We start from the raw sequence: 26,069 nt of genomic DNA on the forward strand, positions 1-26,069 counted from the left end.
GAGGGGAGACCTGCCCCTTCCTCACCACTCCCTGCACTGCCTCAGGACATCTGCTCTACAGTAAGAAGCAGGGAACCCAGTCACAACTTGTCTGTGTGACTGGGCTTTCCCCTGGGCTGGGCTTTTGACTTGCTTTGAAGAAGAGAAAGGAAAAGATCAATTTTTACCCCCTAAAATTCATGATATCTGGCAGCAAAAGATGTCCTGGCAGTTGCAGCTGCTCCAGCTGGATGTTCTCTTGGATGCTCAGTTTCAGGTAAATGGCATTATTCTGAACTTATTATTTTATAGAACAGCATAGTTGGATGCAGGTACTTAATTCAAACCTGGTTTGATCAAATACTAAAGGACACTGAAGATGCAAGAGAACTTAGTTAACATGTAAGGAAACTGAATAATCTCACATGTAGTGGGGTAGATAAGTGTGTTGGAGAACATATGCTGCATGTGGTGCTCACATTGACATCAGGTTTAATTTTTCCCATGCTTTACTTAAATTTGAAGAAAAGAGAACAGCTTTGATTTAGTAAGAGAAAAAGCTGGCACTACCGATCCCTTACCATGCTCTGGAGATCCATTGACAAACTGAGAGCCCTCAAATGCTGCTTATTTTCAGACCAGTTTCATGACTTTGCCTGTTTCCGTAGTTGGACCAAGAAGAATGAAACTGTGGAATAAGAAGCGGTGTTAACATTTTGAAACCAAACTGCATAATCAGAGTGATCTGTGTTTGAGTGGCTTCTTCAGGTGGCTTGCTTTGAAGTCTGCAGTGGCTCGTTTATCCTTTTCTGTGTGCTCTGTGCGTGAAGGGCATGTAAGCCGGGCAGTTGTGAGCAAAATATGCTGAGGGTAAAGGGGTTTTGAAAGCTGATGGAGTGACAGCTGCATAGGTTCAATTTGGCAAGCAACAGTTTCTGTAAGCATCAGGTTTTATGGCCATGACTCTGTTATTGTTGCATTTTAAAATCTGAGTTAGCTGCTTAGAAGAAAGTAGAAACCAAGAGCTGTTCATCTTCTGGCTCAGTCTGTGAGGAGCTTGTAACTCTAGCAATTGTTTCTGTTTTCCATAACAGTGGGAACTTTATGGGCTATTTTTCCCTTTCTCTGTCCAAAGTAAATGTGCTGCTTAAAAACAAAGAAAGAAGTTGTGGACTGTCTGGCAGGCACGCAGTTTGAACTTGGGGTGCCTCAGGTTGAAGGGGCAGTTCACAAAATGTACCTTTCTCCTGAAAGTTGATGTTGCAGCACAGTGGTTTTATTTGTGTGGATCCATTTTACATTTCTTGCTTTGGAATCCGCATTTTTAATGTTACCTCCGTGGTAACAGACAATGATGAGCATCAAGGTGCCCTTTAGTGGTCTTTCCAGGTATGTGCACTGATCCATCAATGTAACCTATAGCTATACATTCATTCAGAGCAGTTTGTATAGTTCTAGTGTAGCGGAGGTGGTTTCTTAAAAAAAAATTAAACCAAACTCTTGTTTGGTATTTAACTTAATGGCAAATCAGCAGATTCATGCATGCAAACAGGATATTTTTTTTATAAGAAATGCTGAAGGCAGTGCTTCTCGATAATCTGAAGCATTAGTGTTTGCTGTGCATTGCACTAAGAGAGCACACACTGTTTCAATACATAGAAAACAGAGGAAAAGTAATTACATAGATGAAAAGTAATGATAATAGTAGTGAGTGGAAAGCCACCTCTTTGTACTCACAGTATTTTCCCTCATTATCAGACTTTCTGTATTTTCTGAACTTTTCCATAGAGAATTGCCTTTGCAGGGTCTTCAGGAAATCAACAGTCATCAAAACAGCTGCCAATGTGGGTGGAATCTGATATCCCAGATCTTAAAAAAAAACACAAAACAAAGCAAGAAACACAGTCCTAATAAACTGGAGTAGGTTGACAGGGCAGTGCAACTTACTTAGTGGTACAGACTTTTCCTGGGCTGCCTGGCATCAGTGTGTAGGACAGGGTAGTGTTTGCACATGTGAACATAGTGTGAGTGTGATAAAACCAAAATGGAAGCGTAGAGTGATTATATAGCAAAAATTAAGTGAAAACTCGTAATCCCTAAAAGCTAATTGCTTGCTTTCTGCATGTCTGAAATGTGCCTGACCCTGTGTCCTAGAGGCATGCATACTCTGTGTCACTAACACCTGCAACACTGCTGGCTGGTGATACAAACTCGTGACTCAAAGAAAACTAACTTGAGTAAGAAAATGGCTCCTACAACGCCTTTATTTAAGCCTAGGTTGTGAAAGATAGAATGTGCTTGAGGGAGCACACACAGTCACAGCTCGGAGTGAGTGCGTAGCTGGTGTTGGAGATGTCCAAGTCAGGTCTGAGAGTAGCCATTCCCATGATGAGTTTGCAGGTTGTTCTGGAGGGGGCTGACAATCTTGACCAAGGTTCAGTATAGTCGTGGGCGTAGGTGTTAGTCAGCAGCCTCTGGATTAGGGCATTTTGCCGGGATGGGGTAAATTCTGGTTCAAGGTCTCCCTCTAAGCCCAGTAGTACAGACCTCTTCCAGAGTCCTCTGTCCCTTTGCTGGGTAATGGAGCTTCTCTTTGCTTCCAAAAATAAATATTTTTAAAAAAGTCTTGCATTTTTTTCCTATCACCTAAATCGCACCCACCCTCACTTCCCCCAAAAAAGAAGAAAAAAACCCCTAGAATTGTTTCCCAACCAGACGTTTTATGTAGGTGGTCAGAATGGCTACTTTCCACATGCGCAACAGATCTTATTTTCTTTAGACCCAAACCCCTTTCTGTAAGCAATACCAGTTTATTAAAAATACTGGTTTGAACCGCTTGAATCAGTAAGTAGGAGTTTGTATTGAATTAAAGGCTCTACTCTTAGTCAAATCCCGGTTCCTGGAGTCATGGAATTATTTTAGTTCATTATGAGATTCTGACAGTATGCTTAAGTCACATAATGTAATCTACATGTATCTTAAAAGCTCAAAATCTAGGCGGTAAAGTGCTCATATATGTATTCTTAGCTTTGTACACAGTACTTGGGCTGACAGGATTTTTGCATACTTGGAGATGACAGTGCATGCATGCTCTGTTCCGCATTCTCTCTTTCAAATGGTAGATCATTTACTTCTCTCTAAAATATTGCAATTTTTTCTTTTCTACTGAACATAATAGAAATAGATGCTGCTTCTAACTGTTCAAAACATTGGCTCTGATCACATTAATACTTATTATTGGATGCAGAAATACCTAACTTCTGTGCTGTGCTAGTAGAGATCTGCCTTGTTTCACCAGGGCATTATGTATCACTTCAGGACCAGTAAAGCAACAAATAGCATGTATGATTATATTTGTTTAATTCAAATTGTTGAAATTTATTTCAACCTTATTTTTCCATGGGCTTCACGTTAATCTCGTTAGGTGTAGGAGAAAGAGCACTATTTCATATTTGAAATCTTTCATGTTATGGTCTTTCTAAATGTATGGATGGCATTCATGGCGTGAGTGGATACTGCAACCTGCAGCATCAAGTAAAGGTTGTCCTCGGGACAGAGCCACCTTTCCCATGAGCTGGGGCACAGGAAGACACAGAGGGGACATGAGAGGACATGCTGTTTTTCAGTGTATCACAGGCTGGTTCCTTGTTCAGCTTCACTAGCAGCTGAACATTGAGGGCTGTTGGGAGTGTGTTTGTGTTGGTCACAGAACCTGGGCTCTATTTAACATAGCTTTGCCACTAAAAATAATATTTGTGCAGCTATTGTATTTGATTTTGGGTCAGCTACTATTGGCTTGCAGAGTTCACATTATTCCTGCTGAAGCAGGAAACTTAAAATACTTGAGAAAAACATAGCACCAGCCTCTCAAAAAATACAGTATATGAACTGATAAAAGGGATAAGAATAGTCTTAATCGACCCAGGCTATCCCAGATCCTCTTACGTTGAGACTGGTGAAGCTTCTGACTTTTGTAGTGTAGCCCATTACTGTGGTCTCAGGTGGTTTAATTACTGCAGTTCAGCTTGTTCCTGCATGCAGTCGTGTTTCTAACAGTTGTGCATGTACTCTCAACCTGCAAAATTCAGAGTATTGTAATATAACTTAATTCTCTTTTAGTAACAAAAATCTGTTTATGTGAAGACTGACAAAATTTCAGCTTGATCTTACAGTTGCATCTAGGCTTTTTAAGGTGTTCTGTCTCCATTTCGGCACCTCCAAAAACATACTCAGCCCCTCCTAGTTGTAATGTGCTGCTTCTGGGTAAATTCTGCAAAAATATTGATATCTGCTGAAGTAAGCAATTCAGAAAATCTGAACATGTATTTTGATGCATTTTAGTGGAGCTTTCTTACTTCTGGAAGTTGGTTTTCTGGATGTATAACAAAGTTCAGCACAGAGTGGGTATGTTAGGGATGAATATTTTGCTAGGCAATACCTTTGTACATCATTCATGCTTACTGATGTCAGAAAAGGAATGAAATACATCTCCATTACACATCAATTTCTTTTAAGAGAATGCTTTTTAAATATTCTAAACATGAAATAGTACCCTGAGGCATTTGGAAAACTTGGAGAGGTTGTTTGCAGAAGAACAGGAAATATTTTCCCTTTTATTTTAGCAGTTTTAATATTGCTGTGAAAGCACGCTCATTCTTTTATTCCCTGTTTACCCTTAGACTAAAGTTAGAAGGACTTTTTTTTTCTTCCTTCTTCTGATAGATAGAAATCACTGTTGTAATATTCTGAAATCGATTTCATGCTGTCTTGCTAGATGATGTATTTCTGCTGTGTGTGTGAATTCTGTCCCACCTGTGGGAATACCGGCTTTTCAGTGTCCCACAGAGTTTGTCTTGCAGTCCTGACCCTGAGTACATGAATTTCTAGCCTTGGGAATGAGACAGGATGCTAGCTAGCTAGGAGTGAGGAAGTATGTGTCTTTGGCAAAGCCATGGCTATATTATTTGCCATTAAATAGTTCTGATATCTAAACCACTGTTTGGTAAAGTGTGATCTTTTTGACAAAACTAATAGCTTTTTCTGTACATACATCATTTAATACACATAAGTACAATATAGTATGAGATAAGGCAACTTTAATGCAAGGCTCTGAACTGTATACAGGATCATCTGGAATGTTACTTACTCCTTTCCTAGTGGAGACATTATATTAATAATTTTACCACTGACGTCAAGAGGAACAGGATGTCACCCTAGATAATGTCCTTAATGAAATCAGTCTTTCTTAATGAAGATTAATTGTTGGGGCCCCATACTTTGTGCATCGATGTTCAGATATCTTCCTCTGAATGCTTCGATGTCGTGCAACAAGTCTTGTGCTTCTTTGTATTTAGTATTTAGATGCCGTTTCTTTAATCTGAAAGACTTGTCTTCTTTTGTGATGCTGGCAGTCCCTGGGGAGCAGCTGTATTACACCAGAACATCCTAGGGTGCAGCAGTTTGTAATGCCAACAGTGGCAGAGACAGTGCAGGGTGGCAGAGACAGTCAGGCTGTAGCACACTCATACTATCCAGTTGTAACTCTTCATTTATCTGCAGGTGGTTATCTAGGATGGCATTAGTAAAGGACTGGCCATGTGGTCCATAACTGCATGTAATGCTAAAATGGATATTTAACATAGTAGCCCCCGCCCCCATTAATTCTCATCCTGTCCAGGAACATTGTTCTGTACACTGATTTCATATGATGGAGTATATAGCTGTACTGGAGTGACTGGCTTTCACTTCAGAACTGGTTTTGGCTCATACTAACAGCAACACCAGGGAAGTGAGGAAGAGGGGGATTACCTGTACCCACAATCAGATTGTGAGAGTTTATGCCTGAAGAGTCTGGAAATAATTTTAGAGAGAGTTGAAATAAAAGACCAAGGTAAATGAAAGGTTTATGAAGTGGCAATGATATGCAACTTCATGAAGCTTAAAGAAATAATTAAGCAAACAGAATTAAGACATTGTGATGCTATATTTGCAATGTTATTTGCAATATAATCTTTTTGTGTGCAAAAATAGTGAATTCTTTTGTAGTGGAGACCCATCTAAATACAAGCACATAGCCAAGTTTTGCTACAGTAGGAGAAAAGCAAGTAGACATAATTGGTTTTGATCTTAGTGGTTTCAAAAGGATTTGAGAAAAAGACTAATGAAAAGTAGACAGCTAATCTGATAATGGCGTTTAGCTAAATGAGTACAGACTGAAATCATTAACAATATTGCAGTAAGATAAACGTTGCTTTCTCCATCTTGCATTAAAAATTCGTGTTACCTAAAACTGCCGTGTGTGTGGATTGTTATTTTCTACCCTGTGCACAATGCATGTTACTCACTGAGGCTTAAAACTCTGCGGAGTTCAACAGGGGTCGGTCATCACCCATAGATTTGCATGTACATTCAGGATTCCTTGCAGTAGTTGTCAGTCAGTATTGTTCTGTATTGTACGAAGGACAGAAGACCTTCACTAAAAGACATCTGAAAGACTGTATGTTGGAGGCTCAGGAGAAAGAGGTCAGGTACACAAGAATAGCCTACACATGCTTAAGAGTAATTTAAGCACATAGTGTTACTTAAGTCAGGATGTACCACTTAATGTTTATTTGGAACCACTGAACATCCGACCCATTAAAAAAAAAATCATGTTTGGACGAATATTAGTGGAACTGCAGTCTGTGTGTTATTAAAAATGTGCTTATGACTGTGGACAAGAAATACGGGAAAAATGGACGGATTCTTCAAAGGCACAAGTTGCAGTTAATCAGTCATCCCCTCTGCCGAGTCATCTGCTCTGGTATTTTAGTTAGTTCTCTGATAAGTGAAGGGCTCGGCTGAGGGGAGGAAAGAAGTTAGATGGTAGTGGGGGGGCCAGAGAGAGTATGCAGCTGAAGCTGGAGACTTGTGAGGGAAAAGATGTGACTGGTTGGTAGAAGAAACCAGAGAAGGCTTTTAGTCTGATTTAAGGTTTTGTAAAAAGTCAGTTATGAAAGCGCCCTTGCAGTTAGCAGTTTGTGTCCTATCAGGCCGATCACTTTATCCCAGAGCAATATTTCTGTTTGCACTCTTCTCTGTTTGTTTTTGTGATGGTTTTGGTGTTGGTTTTTTTTTTTTTTTCTTTTCTTCTTTGTGATGAAGGAGCCATTTGCAGGCCATATTCTGATTTACAATCCTACAATCTAAATAACAGAGAAGCAGCTGTGTATGTATGTCTGAACACATACGCATGAACTTCAAAAACCAATTCACTGGTTTGGTGCTTAAAGATCTTCTGCTCCGCTTAAGCTTCTGCAAGGAGCTATGTCAGGCTGATGCTTAAGTTGAAGGCTGAGGAAATGTTCCTCCTCATACAAAGAGAAAAACAGAAGATATTCTCCATGTCTGTCCTGCCCTTTCCCTCCTTTTGTTGCCCCATGGAGTGGAGAATAGCTTTAGGCAGATGTACTGATTTAATTGTCCCCTTTCTCCAAGGAAGCTGGACTTTTCTGGACCTCCTCAAAGCCTGGTTGATTTTGTAGTAATTTTCAGGCTGTACGTAAAATTGTACAGTGCTTTAGAAGGAAGGTGAGGCTTTTAATTTACCTTGTGTCACGCAAAGCATTGGAGTCTTTGAATAGATTAAATTATCAATTACTGTGTTTTGTCTCGTAGCAGACAGTGATATTTGTTTGCCAAATAAAACAGACTTTTTCAAGGAAACATTTCTTGAGCCTCTCACTTCTTTAGCAGATCAGGAGATTCCACTGGCCCTAACACATGATTTTCCAAAAATATTTCAGTTAATTATTAACGTGTTCCATTAGCATAGTAAAAACCTATGTTAATGTGACCTAGCAAAGATTTTATCAAACCTCGTCTAGTGTAAGAGAGGAATGTCTTCTTTAGCGCACAGCAACTGGACAGGGTGATTTCACATTCTTTTTCACTGCTTAGCGACCTGTCATGGTGTTGGAAGGTGCAGAGCTTGCATCCCACCACTCTTAGCCAGACAATGCCAGTGAGCGCCAGGGACATACTGTGAGCTTGCAGACTGCTAGAATAAAAAATCTGGTTGGAAGGAACAGCCCTCATAATCTTGTTGGGAGCTTGCTTCTTTCCCTTGATTTTAACTTCTCAGTCTCCTGTAAAAAAAGGAGGTGGTGTGCTTCCGTATTAAGGTGCAGTTAGCCTGGGTAGGGTTCCTGAGCCAGTGCCGGGTTGGCTGCTCTGCTTTATGTACAGCAGCACAGCTTGGTGCAAAGAGGCTTACTGGGTCCCCAAAGTAGAACATTAACGCAGGGCTGTACCACAGCTAGCAGGCCCTGCCTTTCAGGGTTCAACTGGTTTGGCAGGGCTAACGTTTGAGCTGGGCGTTGCTCTGCTTGCAGTTACGGAGCTAGCTCAGAGATAAGGCAGAGGATGCGGAGTTATGTCCAGAGTTAGATTTGCCCTGGGTAATTTTTATCCGAAAAAAGGGTAACAATTCAAGGATTCGGGCACAAATCAGTTAAGGAATATATTCAATTTGTGGTAATCCCTAAAAGCCCCATGCACCCCTTGTTTTTTATGCTGTATGGGAAACAGGATACATCCTAAACAGTATAGATATTCTGTTACCTCAACATTTTCTAATGGGTATACTTTTTGCTTTCCATTCCTGTTTCAAAATTAAATATCTCTGTTTGAAATTTTTTTATGGTAGACGTATCAGTGATATTTTTTTTTACGGAAATGCTCATCTCAGAGAAATAGATAAGATAAAATACCCCCAAACTATACCATAAAGACTTGTATTTCTCTCTCTGTACCATTTTGGCTGTAGAATATTTTGTACATTTTATGTTCGTGAGGGTTGAATTGCATACTTCTGTACTTATAAAGTTTCTTTTGCATTATCAGGGTTGGAAAGGAATTAGTTTCTTAGTATACATTGTCTGGTTGTGGATTCTGTTCTCGATCACTTTTATCTGTAAATGACAACAGCTTTTTAAAAAATGTAAATGTTTACTTGCAGTTCTACAAATAAGGTTTATATGACTCTTGCTGCTTTGGCTTTGCTTGAGCTAAGCTAATCAGCTTGGCTTGTGTCACTGTGCAAACCTTTAGCCTGAGATTACTAAATCTAGCTAATCAACAGTAAGGGACTAGAGGAGCAAGAAGAGGTGAAGAGGCAAAAATGAAGGAACAAATTCCACAAGTCAAGTAGTGGGCTAGCACAGAAGTTTGCATATGTGGCCCATGTATATATGTACATATAAATGCCGTAAAGATATTGAACGTAATGCATGCATTGATTGTACAGATGTGCAGTCGTTCACACTGAGGTGACAGCTTTATCTATTGTGGTTGTCTAATGACTTACAAAAATTACTATGAAAAAAAGCTTCCTTGATGAAGTTGAATGTACTTCATCCATCATAAGAAACAGTGTTTAATGTGTGATTCCTTTGATCTGTATTGCTAAATGGTGCTGCATCTTTGGGAATTATTTTTGTTTCATACGTATATGTGAATACACACCCGTAGTTGTAGGTATGCATATATAGGTACATGTGTTTGTATATGCAAATGTATATACAAGTTGTATGTGTGCACATATATACAGGCAAGATATGTGGAACTGTGCACAAAGATATCTATGTACAACGGGATGCATAGCTGCTAAGTAAGGTCTAATTTTACTGGTTTTTGTAATAGGGAGCTTCAGCCACTGTCTTTTAAAGTCAATGGACATCCTTTGGCTGCAGGTGTATGGACAGAAAAGATGACTTATAATTGAATGATGAAAAAATAAGCACAGTGAAGGTACAGATGTTGAAATTTAAACTGAAAATGAGCACTTAAAGTGAGAGTGAAGTTTGTTAATTTTAAGTCTGCCATGCTGTGATGAAGGGCAGGTTGGTGGATTTGTCTTTACAGCTCAGCTGGTGGACATCAGAGTTTTTCCATTATCTACAGCTGCATCAGGTTATACCTGCTGACAAGTTTGTTTATTTTTTTTTTGTTTATTTGTTTATTTTTTGACATGGTTAGAATGAAAAACAATTTTTTCTTTCTTTCCCTGTAGTGCTAAAATGTGCTCTTTGATGATGTTTTCATAAATTCTGAAAGTCTAGCTTGAATTGTCAGCCTTTAAGCTTATCTGTGTGCTGGCACTTCTCTTTGACTGATAATTACTTCTCTCACCCAAGCTAAATACTACTTAATAGCTTTTTGTATATGTTATCACAGGTGGGAGATAGAACAGCTAAAGCTTTTGATTTGCTTTCCAAGCATAATTGGTACCTTACAGAGTTGTAGTATATCTCATGTCATTTTCCTGTATAAATTTTAACACACATGTTGTTATTATGGCTTTTCAAAAGTGTGGAACAGCTTGTCCTTTAGTCAGTCTTGGTCTAAACACAATATTGTCATACGGAGGGGATGGGATGGAATGGGATTTGTCAGAAAAGAGAAGGGGTTCTGCCTGTGTGCTTTCTGAACAGTCTGGTGGAGTGGGATTAGTAAACCAAGGAAGATAAGATGTGTGTTGTCCATGGACCTGTGGAGATCTGCATGTCTGATTGACAGTGGAGAGAAGGGAACGAAGTAATGGCAGGGTACTGTACAAAGAAAGCAAACTCGGAAAAGCAGTCAAGAGGGTTTTTTTCTCCTCCTTTGTGCTTTTGGTTTTTGGAATGCTGATGTTTTTGCAACAATACTTGGTTAAATGGTTTCAGACAGAATTGACTTTTTGTTTTGCATGTCTGTACTCCTTTTAAGGAATGCTGCTCTTAGGAAAACAAAGATATTTGAAAGGTTAGAGATGTCCAAGAAAATGGCCTTTTAGAAAAGAGGACCTGTGTTGTTTTTCCTAGCAGTAAAAGAGATGGTTCTGTTTATTAAACTGTGCATACCATATGATGCTTCATATTTTTCCATTTGATTTCCTGTAGGGTGATTTCACTTGGAACAGCATGTCAGGGCGCAGTGTTCGGCTGAAGTCAGTTCCCGTTCAAAGCCTCTCGGAGCTGGAGCGCGCTCGGCTGCAGGAAGTGGCTTTTTATCAGTTGCAGCAGGACTGTGACCTGGGCTGTCAGATCACTATCCCCAAAGGTAAGGACCTGATAAACTGACTCTGTTTAGATTGCTGAGCACTGACTTCATGTCACAGCAATACAAGGGATAAAACACTAGGTTGTTTATTCCGCAGACATTGTCTTCTATTTAATTTTTGCTTAAACATAGTAACTATGTAAAAATGACTAGTAAAGCTATTTGGCTACTATGTTCAGTTCAGGCCACCTGGGGTGGGATCATCTGATCAAGGACAGATGTCTACAGGGTAAATAATCTACATCAGACCTATTCGTGCTAGGATGCCTTGATACTCAGTTGAGAGAAAAAGGCTTTTTTTACACTTCTTGACAACCAAAAGTACATGTCTATGTAGGTCAGATAGATCGTGCCATAGAAGTGGCTTTTTCGCTCTGTATTGTATTGGCTCTGGAGGAGACAGAGTATCACTAGTTCAGACAGACAGTGAGAACGTCTGCATCAAATAAGATTAATCCTACCCAAGTTTTCATAAAGACAGTGGAGCTTATTTCCTAGAAAACAGGTTGATTATCAGCCTAAAATATTGAACTCCTAAGGAACAGGAAATTAATTGAAAAGGAGCAGCTCAGCTATCGGAATCCTGATGCAGCATTCGTGCACATAGTAGACCTGTACTTAGGTTACTGTAGAAGAGATCTAAACCTCACTAAAACTAATGCGAAAGTTTCCATTGTTTCCTGTAGGCTGGCGGTCAAGCCTAGCTTGACAGATGTACAACCATCTACAATTTGTACAACCATCTACAAATCTAGCTTTCCTATTGTTTCTCTCCAGTTGTTGCATACTTACTTAAGGAATACAGTGGACCACTGGATTCTCACCTTTGGCTATGAGCAGAGGTACTGTGTGGTAGCACAAACACAGTGATGCCACGGGAAAGTTAAGCAGAAAAAGGTTGTCCAGTCTATGAAAATAATGGTGTGGAAAAGAACAAATGTGAAAGACACCAGCTTGCATATTCATCAACTTTTTAGGATCTGTAGAAAACTCCTGCAAAACCAACAAAGTCCATCAGCTCGTAGTGAGATGGATATGATCAACTTCAAGCTCTACCACAGCTCCCCTGGTCCCTCAAAAAATGCTCCATGAATATGAAAACAATTTTACAGGGTATTCATAGGAAGAACTGGATCACTAAGGGCACTTCAATATTTTCTGGCACTCTAAACTGTCACTGGCAGTTCCAGTGGGAGATGAATATACATATATGGAGGTAACACCATCCAAGATAATAGAGTATACATACGTATAGAATCATAGAATAGTTTGGGTTGAAAGGGACCTTTAAAGGTCATCTGATCTAACCCCCCTGCAATGAGCAGGGACGTCTTCAACTAGCAGATTTCTGAGAGGCCCATCCAACCTGACCCTGACTGTTTCCAGGGATGGAGCATCTACAACCTCTCTGGGCAACCAGTAAAAAATTTCTTCCTAGTGTCTAATCTAAATCTACCCTCTTTTAGTTTAAAACCATTACCCCTTGTCCCATCACAACAGGCCCTGATAAAAAGTTTCTCCCCATCTTTCTTATAAACCTCCTTTAAGTATTGAAAAGCCACAGTAAGATCTGCTTGGAGCCTTCTCTTCTCCAGGCTGAACTATTCCAGTTCTCTCAGCCTTTCCTCATAAGAGGGGTGCTCCAGCCCTCTGATTGTTTTTGTGGCCTCCTCTGTACTTGCTCCAACAGGTCCATGTCTTTCCAGTGCTGAGGACCCCACAGCTGGACAACACCACTCCAGGTGGGGTCTCACCAGAGTGGAGTAGAGAAGCAGAATCACCTCCTTCAACCTGCTGGCCACACTGCTTTTGACGCAGCTGAGGGTACGGTTGGCCTTCTACGCATTGCTGGCTAATGTCCAGCTTTTCATCCACCAGTACCCCCGAGTCCTTCTCCACAGGGCTTCCCTCAATCCCTTCACCCCCCAGCCTGTATTGATGCAGGGAATTGCCCCAGCCCAGGTGCAGGACCTTTCACTTGGCCTTGTTGACTCTCACAAGGTTTACATGGGCCCCTTTTTTGAGCTTGTCCAGGTCCCTCTGGATGCCTTCCCTTCCCTCAGGTGTGTCAGCCATACCCCTCGGCTTGCTTATCTGCAGACTTGCTGGGGGTGCACTCCGTCCCACTATGTCACTGATGAAGATGTTAAACCATACTGGTTCCGATATAGACCCCTGTGGGACGCCGCCTGTCACCAATCTCCATCCCGACATTGAGCCGTATTCAGAAACTTTGAGCTTTGGAGAGTGAATACTATTTTTGTGTTCTCATTGCTGTTTCCTGCTGGGAGCACCATGAAAAGCCAGCCATCTGGAAAAGCCAAGGTCCCTTCTTAGTCACCCCACTGTTCCTCTGCAAGATCCTTTGGAGCCATAGGCAACTTGGCACAGTGCTGCCAGGGCTTGCAGACTAGTAACTGTCAAATCTTGCAGGTTCAGATCACACACAAGAACAGTTGTTATTTTCACAGTACATATATTTGTGGGTAAATATATAATGTGTAAAGAATTTTATATATATTGTGACTGAAAAGTATAATTTTAAGCATAAAACCAAAATAAGAATAATATGAATTCTGGTGAAGCAACTTAAAATAAAAGGCACTTCACAAAGTCAAGAGCTTGGGCTTCTGTTTCATTTGTGCTGCTTGGCCCCATCTTTTCATGTATCTTTTGTTTTAGTTTGGTTGAGGAATAAATTATCTATTCAGTTCTGCTATTCAGGTTAGATGTACCAGTGAAATTACTGATAAGAGGCAAATTATTTCACATCTACATACTTGCTCTGAATGACCAGATCATGAATTTTTCTGTGTTCTAAGGTATGCAGGGTTAATGAATAGCCAGTGCAACTGAGTTTTAAAATGTTCTAGTACCGTCTGTTGAAGGAAGCAAAGGTAACAGCTAGAATTAAGGTACATCTAGTATTTAAGGGTCCATCTCGTTTTCAAGTCTGGCACCAATTTTGGTATATTGCAATAGGTGTAAATAATAATAATTCTGTCACTCCATCATGCTACATCTGTGCTGGTGCTTCGGTAGGAGAATAAGAATCTGTTTTATTCTTAAATTACTACAGGTTGGTTTAGGCTCTTTGCAGAGACACCCTGAAGTCCACCTCATGTTCCCACCACTCTTGTATGGTGTGGGCTGAAAAATTAGGATAAGGCAGTACAGGTAGCCATCCAGTTGATTTGCTAACATCACAGGCCTGTAAATGCAGAATTACAAGTTTTAGCAGTGTGAAACTGGCTTGGGCATTTTGGGCATGCAGGAATACAAGTAAAATAAAACTCCATCACAGCCATTTGTGCCTCAAATTAAAAGCAGGCTGAAGGCTGTTAAACATTTTCTGTTTAAAAATTTGGAGGAAAAAAAAAAAAAAAAGAAAAAAGGTGAGATATAGAACCAGTACTGTCTGAGAGAGCTGGAATAGGTCTCTAGGTCTGGAGAGATCCAGCTATAGCAGAATGTGTGCTGCAGTGCTCTTCTACTTCATAGAATGCTACAGGGGAAAAAAAAAATCCAGGAGTGGTTGGTGGGACAATCTAAGTATTAGAAAATATAGAAAGCTGTTTTAAAAGTTGGGATTCTTTGTGGTTCTTTGACTGTTCTTGAAAACTCGTGAATGAATGACATTAGAATGTGCTTGTGCCCGCTGGGCTTTGGCTTCCTGCAAGCATTTGAGTAAACATTTACTGGCATAGGTGTTGTGGAAAGTAAAAATTCGTTGTTGTTGGATAACAAGTGTTTGTGCCAAACATGCTTGTGTGCATGTTAAGTCAAAGTACAAAAGTATCTGCCTTATCTTTATAATCAGGCATGCCAGTTACTGGTTGCTCCTTCATTATGTTTCAGTTCTGCCATGCTCAGAAGCGCCTTTGTCACAGCAAGCACAGTTCATTAGCACTTAGGGCACATCTGGCGATTCCCACACTTCTAGAGGAATGCATAGAATGTACTATCTCATATGTAATCCCTCTCCTCCACTGTACTGCAGCCATTACTGCTAATGAAGTGCATTACCGACATCCCTCAGTTAAATATCCTGTAGTCACAGAGAGGGGACCACCTCCCACAGGAATTTATTAAACCAGCAAGTAATTTAAAATATGCTACAATTGCACTGCAGTAGGCAATTCAAATGAATTAAAACTGATCAAGAGTTATTATTTTTATATTTATGACAGAGATGCTTCAGGTTTTCTTGTTCTCTTCTTTTTCTGCTTCATATATCTTTCAGATTCTGTAATTGACATTTTTTCAGCTCCCATGTCACTCTCACATCTGCCACCAGAGACTAGACCAAGAATTATTTATCTTCTCCCTGCGTTAATGTGTTAAGTTGCAAGAGACTATCATTTCTGAGCAGAGCATTACACAGTTTCTCCACCAGTGCAGTTATTCTGTGGAGGGTTTTTGATTTGCTGTCTGACGTTCTGAATGGCACAATACAATTCTGGTGACGCTTTTTTACAGTTGCTGTTTAGAATACATTGTGTTTTTCTCATTTCAGGAAAGTTAATCTTGTCTTTATAATAGGAGGAAAAAAAACCCTTCATGATGAAATTCGCTTTCGCTGTGCTTACATTTTGGTGACTTTCCAATTGTGTGTGTACTTGTACGCAAGTAGTGAGAAAAATTAACCTTTTACAGTATGTCTTCATGAAAAAATAGTGAGTCAGGTAGCTTCTTCAAAGTAAAACTGGGATCAGAGCAGGAGAGCAGCGCATTTTCTGCAGTTCATAGCCTGCGGGTACCTCTTGAGCAGAGGAGGTATTGAATAAGGCTTGGTTGTATCAGTTTCCTACTCTCTTCTCCTCCACAGTCCTCTCCCACTTGACTGAGCCTGTGTTTGGGAGCACTGGTAGGCACTGCTAAGGCTTTTTCCGTTAAAGCAAATGAGGAATTAGGGCTCCGACCCTAATTCAACTCCTCAAGCATCTGCCCGGGTTTTAAGGTACGATGTGAACCTGTTGGTAAGGACTTGAATAGGGTTTGGGAGTCAGGGGTCCCGGTTGCAGTTTTCACCTCTCTCTCTTCAAGAAGAGACAGTGACTGCTTATGTTCTTAACAGCCCACAACAGGTTGCGCTGCTGTCTTCCCAGCTTTGCAATGGGGCTGGAGAAGTTGTGGAGAGAGAGAATAAATGGGGGGGAAGCTCCGTACTTATTCTAAATAGTGCAGGTGTGCATTTACCAGTGGGACATGTAGGCATACATGGCTGAGCTGCTTTTTGTGCTTACTTGTTAAGAAGATAAATAACGTGGAGATACGTGGATAATTAGGAAATATAGCATAAATACCACCATGGAAAAAGAGAAGAGGATCACTAGAAAATAAATACTATCTGCAGACTGCTGAATCTACATGGCCTATATTCTGAGGCATCTATAGGTGCTGACTTTGATGCGAAAATTAGGGAAATATATAGCAAAGAAGTGGGAAAATATGTAGGTACTACCACTGTTAAGACAGTAGACATGCTGTAGCTGAATTGTTACAGAAAGCTTGACCATCCCATGAATGTCCCCAAAATGTTACTTGAAATTGGTTTAGAGGTGATGTAGCATGTGATTAAGCTCATCACACTGTAAGTTAACCAAAGACTTGTAAACAGTGGCTCATGCTAAATGGTGGGGCATCTCAGTGAAAATAAGGGCTAAACTGGATACTTGGCTGATACTTAGAAATTTGGAGTTCTGCCTGTTTGCTTCTTTTTTCTTTGACCAAGCAAACTGTACAGAGTGAACTATTGTGTCTGGATTTCTCATATACTGATTTCTCATTTCTTCTTCGAAAACTTGGCTGTTGGAAGGGAAGGACAGGGATGTGGATGCAGGAGGAACAGGTAGAATCTGTGTGTCTTTTAGGCCTGGTTCACAGAGTCACAGAATGGTCAGGGTTGGAAGGTACTTGTGGAGATCATCTAGTCCAAACCCCTGCTAAGGCAGGCTCATCTAGAGCAGGTTGCACAGGTTTGCATGCAGGTGGGGTTTTCTCTCTCCAGAGAAGCAGACTCCACAGCCTCTCTGGGCAGCCTGTTCCAGTGCTTGTCACCCTCAAATTAGTTTTTCCTCATATTCAGATGGAACTGAACTGCCTGTGCTGCAATTTGTGCCCGTAGCCCCTTGTCTGTTGCTGGGTACCACTGAAGAGAGTCTTGTTCCATTCTCAGTCCCATCTGGAAAGAGTCTGGTCCCATCCACAGTGTGCCACAGGGCCAGCCCCTCCTCAGCTCTGTGAGAGAGGCCTCTCTGCTGCCACCAAAATGGTGTGATAACCCCTGTCTGCTGAGTCCAGCTATCTTCATTGTTCCTGTAGGCTGGGCGGAGTCCTGACTTTTCACCAGAGTTTTGACCTCTCCTGATGTTGGTGTTCATGATGGCTACTGCACTCCTGAGGAATTTTTGTTGATTTCAGTGGTGCATAAACATGGGAGCAATACATGTTTTCTCATACATTTGTTTACCTATACAATGACAAGCAGAAATTTGGCCAGTATCTTTAGTAACTCAGATAGAAATGGCATCTTTACTTCTGATCTTGACAGCAAGTTTTTTTCTCTTCTGATCTATCTTTTTGTATAGAAATGACCACATTCAAATCCTCATGTATCAATAATATTTTGTGGTTTATGGATTTGCTTATTTGTTGCCAGTTTGTCCCTTGTGACAGCACAAGTGGGGTGTGTTTTCTTCATAGTGTCAGCAAACACTAATGGAAAATGATTGATGTTTTCACATGAATAAATCTCTTACAGTTCCAGAGGTTGCTCAGTTGTATTTCTCACTGGTAATACTGTCCTATGCTGTGCTGCACAGTAAGCATCTTGGTATTATTAGGTAAATAGCATTATTACTGCAATAACAATCCAGCTGCCTGCATCATCCTAGGATGCAAAAGCAGCATGTCATATATGCGTCTGTGCAGCAAAACAGAAAACTCATGTGCTGTTATCACACCAAGTGTAACCTCCAAAGTTCTGGGGAAGGGTTGTGGCTAGCACAGATCTTAAAGAGTTAGGAGCATGGAATTTCCCATTCCCATTTCCCCAGGGAATTTCCATTCTCCTTCCTCTTGCCTCTTCCATAGAGAAATACAGATGGGCTTCTTGATAAAGCAGAAGCACTGGTGCCTGAAGTTGGATCTGGGAAAACAATAATTAAGTGCTGTTGACTACTCAAAAGTGTATATGATATTCTTCTATTGTATTTCTTTGAAAAGTTATAGATAAACCTGGGGGGATTTCTGGATAAGCACCAGAAAACAGGCGTATTGCTATTCACGTCTCTTTAATACCACTGTTACTTTTATAAAGGTGTCACCAGCAGTGCTTGCTACCACAGCACTGCCCCATATCACTTTCAGAAGAAAACATTCCATTAATTCTTGCCCAACCCTGGCTGCTAGGACTGGGACAGAGCATCAGCAGGAGCCACTTGGGAGGAGGGGTGGAGACATTGGTCCGGTGGGGAAGGAAGGATCTCAACAGATGATGGGGAAGATGTAGATAAGAACATTTTCTTCTTTTACGTAAAATTGCTGTAACCTTTTCAGAGGGCTTTATATTTGTATTATAAAACATGCTACATGTTGCCACTTGTGATTATTTATTTTGCTCTTGATGGGTAGATGATCATTCATTATTGATCCATATGCTGCCTTCCACTTTGGGAGCACAGGCTGCCTGCCTTGAGGTCTCAGCTTCTGTAGGAAGAAGAAACCAGTAGGCAGATAATCATACTGGTAGGTACCTGTTTTTCCTCACACAGTGATTGTGCAGTGTTTCAAGCATAGCAACTGAGAGCGCACAGACCAGACTTCTCCCTTTCTCTGTCCCCACTTTGTTAAACGTCAGATGGCAATGGTGTTTCTCAGAGTTACCAGGCTAAATTAGCAAGGTGTGTAAAGGCACGTGCATTGCCATTGCCCACACAGTACAACTCAGACTGAAAACTGACTTCAGACAGCGGAGAGAACAGGCACACAGAGCGCATATCTGATTGTGTGTTCGCTTTGGTTTGATTTGTTTTGACAAGCTTGGGGCAGGCTATCATTAAGACATCACATAAAAGTTGTGACACTTTTTCATATGTATCAGCCTGGAGATTACTTTTTTACAGCTGCAGCTGGATCTTGCGACTGCATGTTTGAAATTACCTGCTGGAGAGAAGTATCTTTCATGGGCTGATAATGAAAAATAAAAAGAGAGGCACATTTATTTTTCCTGCTGAAAGGTGGCCATTGCAGTAGTTACAACTAGGACAACTGCCTGTGGTTTTATTGCACTCATATGTTATAGCTCCAGCTATGAATCAATACTCTGTTTTGACATAGACAACTGTGCAGTGGTTTTGGCCAGTAGAACTTAGTCTCAGCACAAGTCAGGGGCAAGGGGACAGTAAGCGAGGCCCAGGACCTGTGTGGATGGGGTAACTGCTGACGGGCTTTTCAGTACAGAGGAATTGGTGGCCAGCAGTATGAGGCCTGGCTGATACAATCGTTGTCCCTCAGTTCCAGAAAGGTTCAACAAATCAAAAGACCCTCTGCTTTTAGGAGAGAGCTGCCCCCTGCCCCGCTGATTTGTGAGTTGAAATGTCCCCTGAATCACATAATAAAAATAGGGGCTCAAAGAATGGATAATTTTGTAGATGTGTTTAATCTTAGTTTAGCAGATCTGTCAGCTTAAGGTTGCAGAACTGATGAGGCCTCCTGATAGCCTGATGTTCACCTTTAAGTTGATGACATATTCAAAATAACTCTTGAAGATGGGGAAGGTGAAAATACTGAGAGGACTTGGGAGGTCCAGGAATCAGAAATGGTTCTTGTGATGAAGAAGTTTGTAGGACTAGCCAGTTATGGGACACTGGGGTAAAGGAACACTACTTAGAAAAAGTTGTTCTTCTGTTCTCTGTAAAAGGGGAAAGAAATAAAAAATTACGCTGAATTCTCCTGTTAAAGTTCAGAAATATTAACTTAACATGGATGGAGTAGAATTTGAGTCAGCAAGAGGAATATATTATCTAGGTTTTGCACAGACTTTCACAGAATATCAGTCTTTTCCTTATTAAACATTTTTGGTTTTAACATCCCAAATTATTTCAGGCCAGAATTTCAGCTGTGAGGAAAGTTGATGCAGGAACTCTTGAGTGTGCATGAAGTCAGATTTCAGAGGTTTGGGCTCAGTCAGTTTAGAAGTTCTACTAAGCAAGCACCCTCAAAGTATCTTTTTATTTTTCATATGTCATTCTTTCCTTATAATTGATAATAATGATTCCCAGTATTAACTCATGTTTCAGTGGAGTATTACAGGGATGGTATCAAACTTCATTTTTTTGTAGGAAGACTGTTAGCCCAAGAGTTCAGTCCCTTATCTTCAAATTGATGTGTTTAAATAGCTTTGTCCCATCTCATCTCCAAAACGCAAGACTGATGTATCTAAGGTTGAATATTGAGGTTATGTGTTGGCCCAGGATTGTTAACAAATCAGATGCAACAGATTGTAGTACATGCAGTAGGTTGAGCTAATGCTGGAACATCCATCTCCAATGAATTATCTTGCATTTGTTGGCTTGGGTCACAGCCTTAATGTTATGTTGATGTAGTGTTTTGGTTTTAACATGCACCGTGTACCAAAGTCTATTTATGCTTTGGTACAAGAGTTGCATACTTTTACTTTGTACCTTTGGGTTTATTTTAATGTTCCTCAAATATTTTGGAGTGAAAATCGAAAGGTGGGCCACAGAATTTGTCCTCACTTTCCAGAACTGAGACTAAACGTTACCCAGCTTTTTTAGCTAGTGTACAAAACTTGATAAAAGATTAACTGCCTTTACTAGGAAGTCTGTTCACTGTGTTGATGCCACCTATGTCAAGAATGTATATCCACACACTTTCTTGTCGTTAACAGCAACTAAGTCATACACGGTGGTTTCAGTAATTACAGCAAGTGTTCCATCTTCTAAGAGAATCGTTTGTGTTGTGTTTGGTTTTTTTTTTAAACTTACTGGGATATCTGGGGAGAAAGAAGGTAACCCTTAATTTTATTGCAAAGTCTAGTTCTCAGTTTATTGGATTAGTTTTAACGAATGCAACCTAAGGTTGGGTTTGGAAACCTGAACGCAGACTCAGTCATTTAAGGGAAGGTACTGCTTATGCTGCTTGAACACGTGCTGGCATACATTTTTGTATGCACATTTTGTAGCCAGTTCCACCAGGTGTGTGACACTGTGCATCTGTTCACAAACTGTGTGTTAGTCTCCTGTACGACTTGCTTTAGTAAGGTGATGAATTTGAAGGAGCAGGGCTAGATAAGTGTGTGATTACAGACTGAGCGCTGAGACAACCCTATCTCTGAAATAGAAGAATACATGCATAATTGGGTTTTCTGAATTTTTATTGTTCATTGGTGCACTTTGCCCCCAGTACGTTCCAGTTAAGCTCTGAATAAAAATAGGAATTCAGAGTTACGCGTTCTCCACTTCTTGTTTATTTTGGCAGGGAGTAGGTTTTTTGATCTGTTTTTTGCTTACGTTACTCATCATTGTATTTCATTATCCATTTTCCTTAACACTGAGGCTGACTGTGATTTTTATCTGGACTTGCATTTTTGTGAGGACTCCAAACTGTTCATTGTTTTTAATCACTGACCATGTTCTATATTTGTAGGCTGTTGTAACAGTGGAAAACATCTAAGTAAACTGTAGCCTATATTTTGTGGAGCTTTGGGATTACAGACTGGGTGCTTTGGAGTTGGCATCAGTATATCTTTCAAGTGAAGAGGATTATTACCACCCCTTTTAATGCCAACCTCTACTAATTCTTCTCATATAAATACTGTCTTTAACATGGTCCTGTGAGTCCATGGATTTTCTTTCAATGTAGCGGTGTTCACGAGGATTGTATTAAAGACAAGAAAGACTGTGAGCTAAATTCTGCTCCTTTATGCTACATTACTATATCTTGGATTTATTGTATCAGACTTGCTGTATCAGACTTGAGATGAAAACTGTATATGTTGCTGATTTTTAGATGGAAGCTTCCCCTCATCCTTCCAATTCATATTTTCCATGGAAACATGGATTTTTTTGAGGATTTTTTTTTTTCCTCCTGAGAAAATAAAACCAGTATCTCTCAGTGTGAAAAAAGAAAATAAAAATGACTTAATGTTTTAAGCTAGGAGAAGTCTCAGCTGCTTGTAAAAGCATGCAGGCTTGCACTCTGCTGTACAGGAGTTTGTCAAAGTGAAGGTGACAGGAGGTTTTCCAGACAGGGAGATAAGCAAGCCCAAAATTATATATTTTTTTCTCCTAATAAGGAGATTTACAGAAATTTCTTCTTGTGATTTTTTTCCCAAATTTGACTTTTTGCCACCATTGAGACATAAAAGACTTAGCAAATTGATTCCCAAGATTTTCTTGTATCACATAACACGTTTTACCCCCTACAAACAACAACAAAAAAGTTTGCCTTTTTAATACTTAGTTTGTATTTTGGTAAATAGCTAGGAGCTTTGATCGAGAAGCAGCATGCATTTTCTGCAGTGCTGTATGAATACGGAACAGAAGGAGAAAATGCCAGGCTTCTTGGTGAAATCAGTGGCACCTTTAATCTGAACACAGAAGAATGAGTGTGTAATGCAACACCTTAAAAAAAAATATTTGTGTAACTTCTGAGAATCTACCTGTTGTGTAGGTGTGGTTTGTGAAGGTGGAGGAAGGGAACAGGGACAGCAATTTGATTCCTCTTGTTCGTTTTCTAAATCTGTATAAGAGCACTAGTGTAACAGTTGATAGTGTTCTGCCAAATCTGTCTTTAGTACTTGATGTAGCACTGGCCCTTTGTTTTTCAACACTTGACTGGGCTGCCCTGTGCTTTCTTTGCAAATATTCCGTGTGTGTGGTGATTCTATAGTGACTTAAGATTTTGTGCTTTATTACAATTCAAAGCCAAAGAATAAATACCAATAAATATATCCCATGGGAGAAGCTTTTGAATCTTTGTTAAGAACACTGACTTTGCAGCCTGCTAATTTCCATGTTCTACTTGTCTTCGGCAGAGCTTTATTTTAACATATATACCTCTGGTATAAATATTTCAAAACTTTCAGTTGAAAATTAGATTTACTTTTGTTACCTTATGTGTATTGCTCCTTTTGAAAGTGCAGCAGGGATGTATTTGTGATGAGAGTTTCTTCTTGCCTTAGGTAGAAGAGTTAGTTTCTAAATTTTCTTCAAAGGCATGGTTTCAGTGGAGTCGTTGTGGTTGGTGCCAGAGGCGCAAGATATGTCTCTAAATACTGATTAGGAAAGATAAGGTGACTACAGATAGATTTCTTTTATCAGAGCTGCAGTACTATATCTATCTTTGTACTGGGCTTTTTACACTGAGAAGGCTACCTCAAGATTTAATGGAGAACTAATCTCCTGCTGAAGGTTTTTAGTAATAGGTTAGATAAATGTCTATGTGACTCTATTTCTGTGCAGGAAGTTGACCCAAGTGTTTTCTGCAGAGGTCATCACACCTTTTTTCTTTACATTTTAACACCTGTTCCTGTCTATTAGTAAAAAAAGATACAAGCTAGATGATTGATGATACAGAGGACAGATAATTATTACAGTGAAACATTATAAGAAAGATCTGTTGGTCATTTCTGAAAGGGATATCATCTTGATTATTGGGGCCACCAACCTGTCCAGTGAGAGACCTTTCTGCACCATGATTTCACTTCCTTGCACCAAAGGCTTCTTTCTCACTTCATTTCTTTGTTAAGGCTCTGAGCAGGAATATTGTGGACTAGTTTAATTAGTCCTGGAGGAGCAAGTTATTGAAGGCCATTTTATTTTCTTACACAGCTCTTGTAAGGTAAGAGTCTGACAAGTATGAAGGGCTCGTAATAACGAAATGGTGGTCAGAAGACAGGGGAGACCTGGGTGCCCTGAACTGCCTCTGTGAGTGGGTCCCCCCAGTTCCAGAGAGTTGGGGGTTTCCTCTTCATTTGAAGAGCTCAACCCTTGTTCACACCAAGAGCAACCTGGGGGAAAGCTTTAAGGGAGCTGTAAAGAAACTTTGTTGCTGCTTCACCTGCCAGTGTTGGCATGCAAGCCAGCTTACCGATGCACGAGAAGTTCGATGCCAGGTAAATGGTGGCAATTTAATGTCTGGTCTGCTTCTAGCCTGCCCAGTACTGTGGGATTAAAGTTATTTCTCTTTCTTATCAAATTGAGAGTCGCTTTGACTAGGAATGGCATCAAACTATCAAACTACTCTCTACCCTCCATATTGTAAAACTTTTTATTTAGGTAACTGATGCCAGGAGACAGTCAATTTTCCCTTGCCCCTAGTGGACTGAAGGCAGTTTTCGAGCTGTTACTTGTGGTTTTCTATCTCAAACTACAGCATCAAGGCTGCTGTTCATTGATTGTTTGGAATTTGGTGTTCTAGTTTTTTGGGGTTTGGGTTTTGTTCAGTACAGCTAAAATATTTTATTTTACTGTAGTTGTTTTGATGTAGTAGTATACATAGACAATTTTTGACCTATTTTCTGTCAGTTATGAAAGCCCTCCAAGCAGGGGATATTTTTCAGTCTTTCTCAAAGCTTTTAAACCTCTGCCCATCATCGTGGTTTCTGAGTGCCTTCCATGTGGAGAGAAGGACAGCAGCAAAGTATCTGATGTACCACAATCTGTTTAAGTTAGGATCTTACTTACCTTTTGAGTTTAGGAAAGCTGCTGCCACACTGCAGATGCTGCTACAATATGAAAAAATACAGTGCCTGTATTTTGTCTTGTACCTGCTGCATCACATTACTGTTTTGTGACTGTCATCAGTCTCAGTGTAGCAAATACTGCCCTGAAGTATAGAAGGAGTGGTTCCCTCTAATTTCAATCTACCCAGAGGCAGGTTTTACTTCCAATATTGACACTAGGCATGTGCTCCATCAAAAGACCTTCCCAGAGAAAAATGTATAGCAAGTTACCCTTTGGTTCACTCCCTCTCGGTTGGGTAATGCCTGTAGGCTCACCCCTTCTATTTTCATATTGCTTATGTGCCAAAAACCATAATTCCTGGTTCCCTGGTTGAAGTTGTTTACCTTCCATCTGTGCTGCAGCTGGCAGTTCTTCGGAAGTTACTGTATGGGGACAGGGCCTTTTAACAAGAAGCTAATCTAAATAAATATTTGAACATGGACTTTTATAGTCACAGAAATGGCTAAGTAAAAAAACAGCACCACCTTCTTCAGTAGGGTGGCTCCAACTGTGCATTCGGAAGCAAATTTGCTTTGTATAGTGACCCAGCAAAGTGACTTCAACCACACAGTGCAACTGTCAGTGAACGAAGCACAGTCTTGTCTTGTGCTGTCAACAGAATTTAGCAGTGCTTTCTGATCGCAAGGTCTCTATTACTTATGGTAATGTGCAGGCAAGAGAGACTGTAGCTTAACGTTTGGCTCACAGGCTGCGTGTGGGAGGCTAGCTCTTGGGAAATGCGTCTGTCTCGATGAGTGAACTGACAAGTCCTCAAGAGAGGTCATACTTGGTGCTTTGTGGTGTCAGTGGTAGTAATTTTCAAGACAGAATGGATTACACTTTTAGAAAACACATTCTATTTTTTTTCCTCTTTAAATGCAATTAGATCCAATTACTAATGCCTATTAAGGGAAAACACCCATGAATATAACTACTATGAAAAAGCATTTTAGAAAGCTCACAACATCATTCTTTTCATCCATTTCTGTTTTGTTAAATGAGCTATGATCTTCATCTCTCACATAACCCCTCTCCTTACGCTGTGTGAAAATAACCCTTAATTATAGAACACAACAAATTTTCTTCCCTAAATGGGCAAGAAACACAATTCTTTAAGCAAAGGAGGTTAGCGATAGATGGGAAGGTGAGTTCTATTTAATCAGTAACCTGATAAGCAACAGAAGATCTCTTTTGTCAGAAACCCACTAAGTTAAAGTCTCTGTATGAATTTATGAATTATGTGTTTGATTAACAAAA

At 40.2% G+C, this 26,069-nt stretch overlaps 1 protein-coding gene across 6 annotated transcripts in view; it reads left to right on the forward strand.

Annotated features, from left to right (window-relative positions):
• ARHGAP6 (Rho GTPase activating protein 6) overlaps positions 1 to 26,069 on the forward strand; it is a 336,756-nt gene that overhangs the window by 263,062 nt on the left and 47,625 nt on the right. For all 6 annotated transcript variants that reach the window (XM_055702111.1, XM_027798654.2, XM_055702112.1 and 3 more), the window contains one exon: positions 10,902 to 11,061. In XM_055702111.1, coding sequence (XP_055558086.1) covers positions 10,902 to 11,061 — 160 coding nt within the window. The remainder of the gene's footprint in view (positions 1 to 10,901; positions 11,062 to 26,069) is intronic.

Source organism: Falco cherrug, chromosome 2 (genome assembly GCF_023634085.1).
Source record: "Falco cherrug isolate bFalChe1 chromosome 2, bFalChe1.pri, whole genome shotgun sequence".
Classification (NCBI taxonomy): Eukaryota; Metazoa; Chordata; class Aves; order Falconiformes; family Falconidae; genus Falco; species Falco cherrug.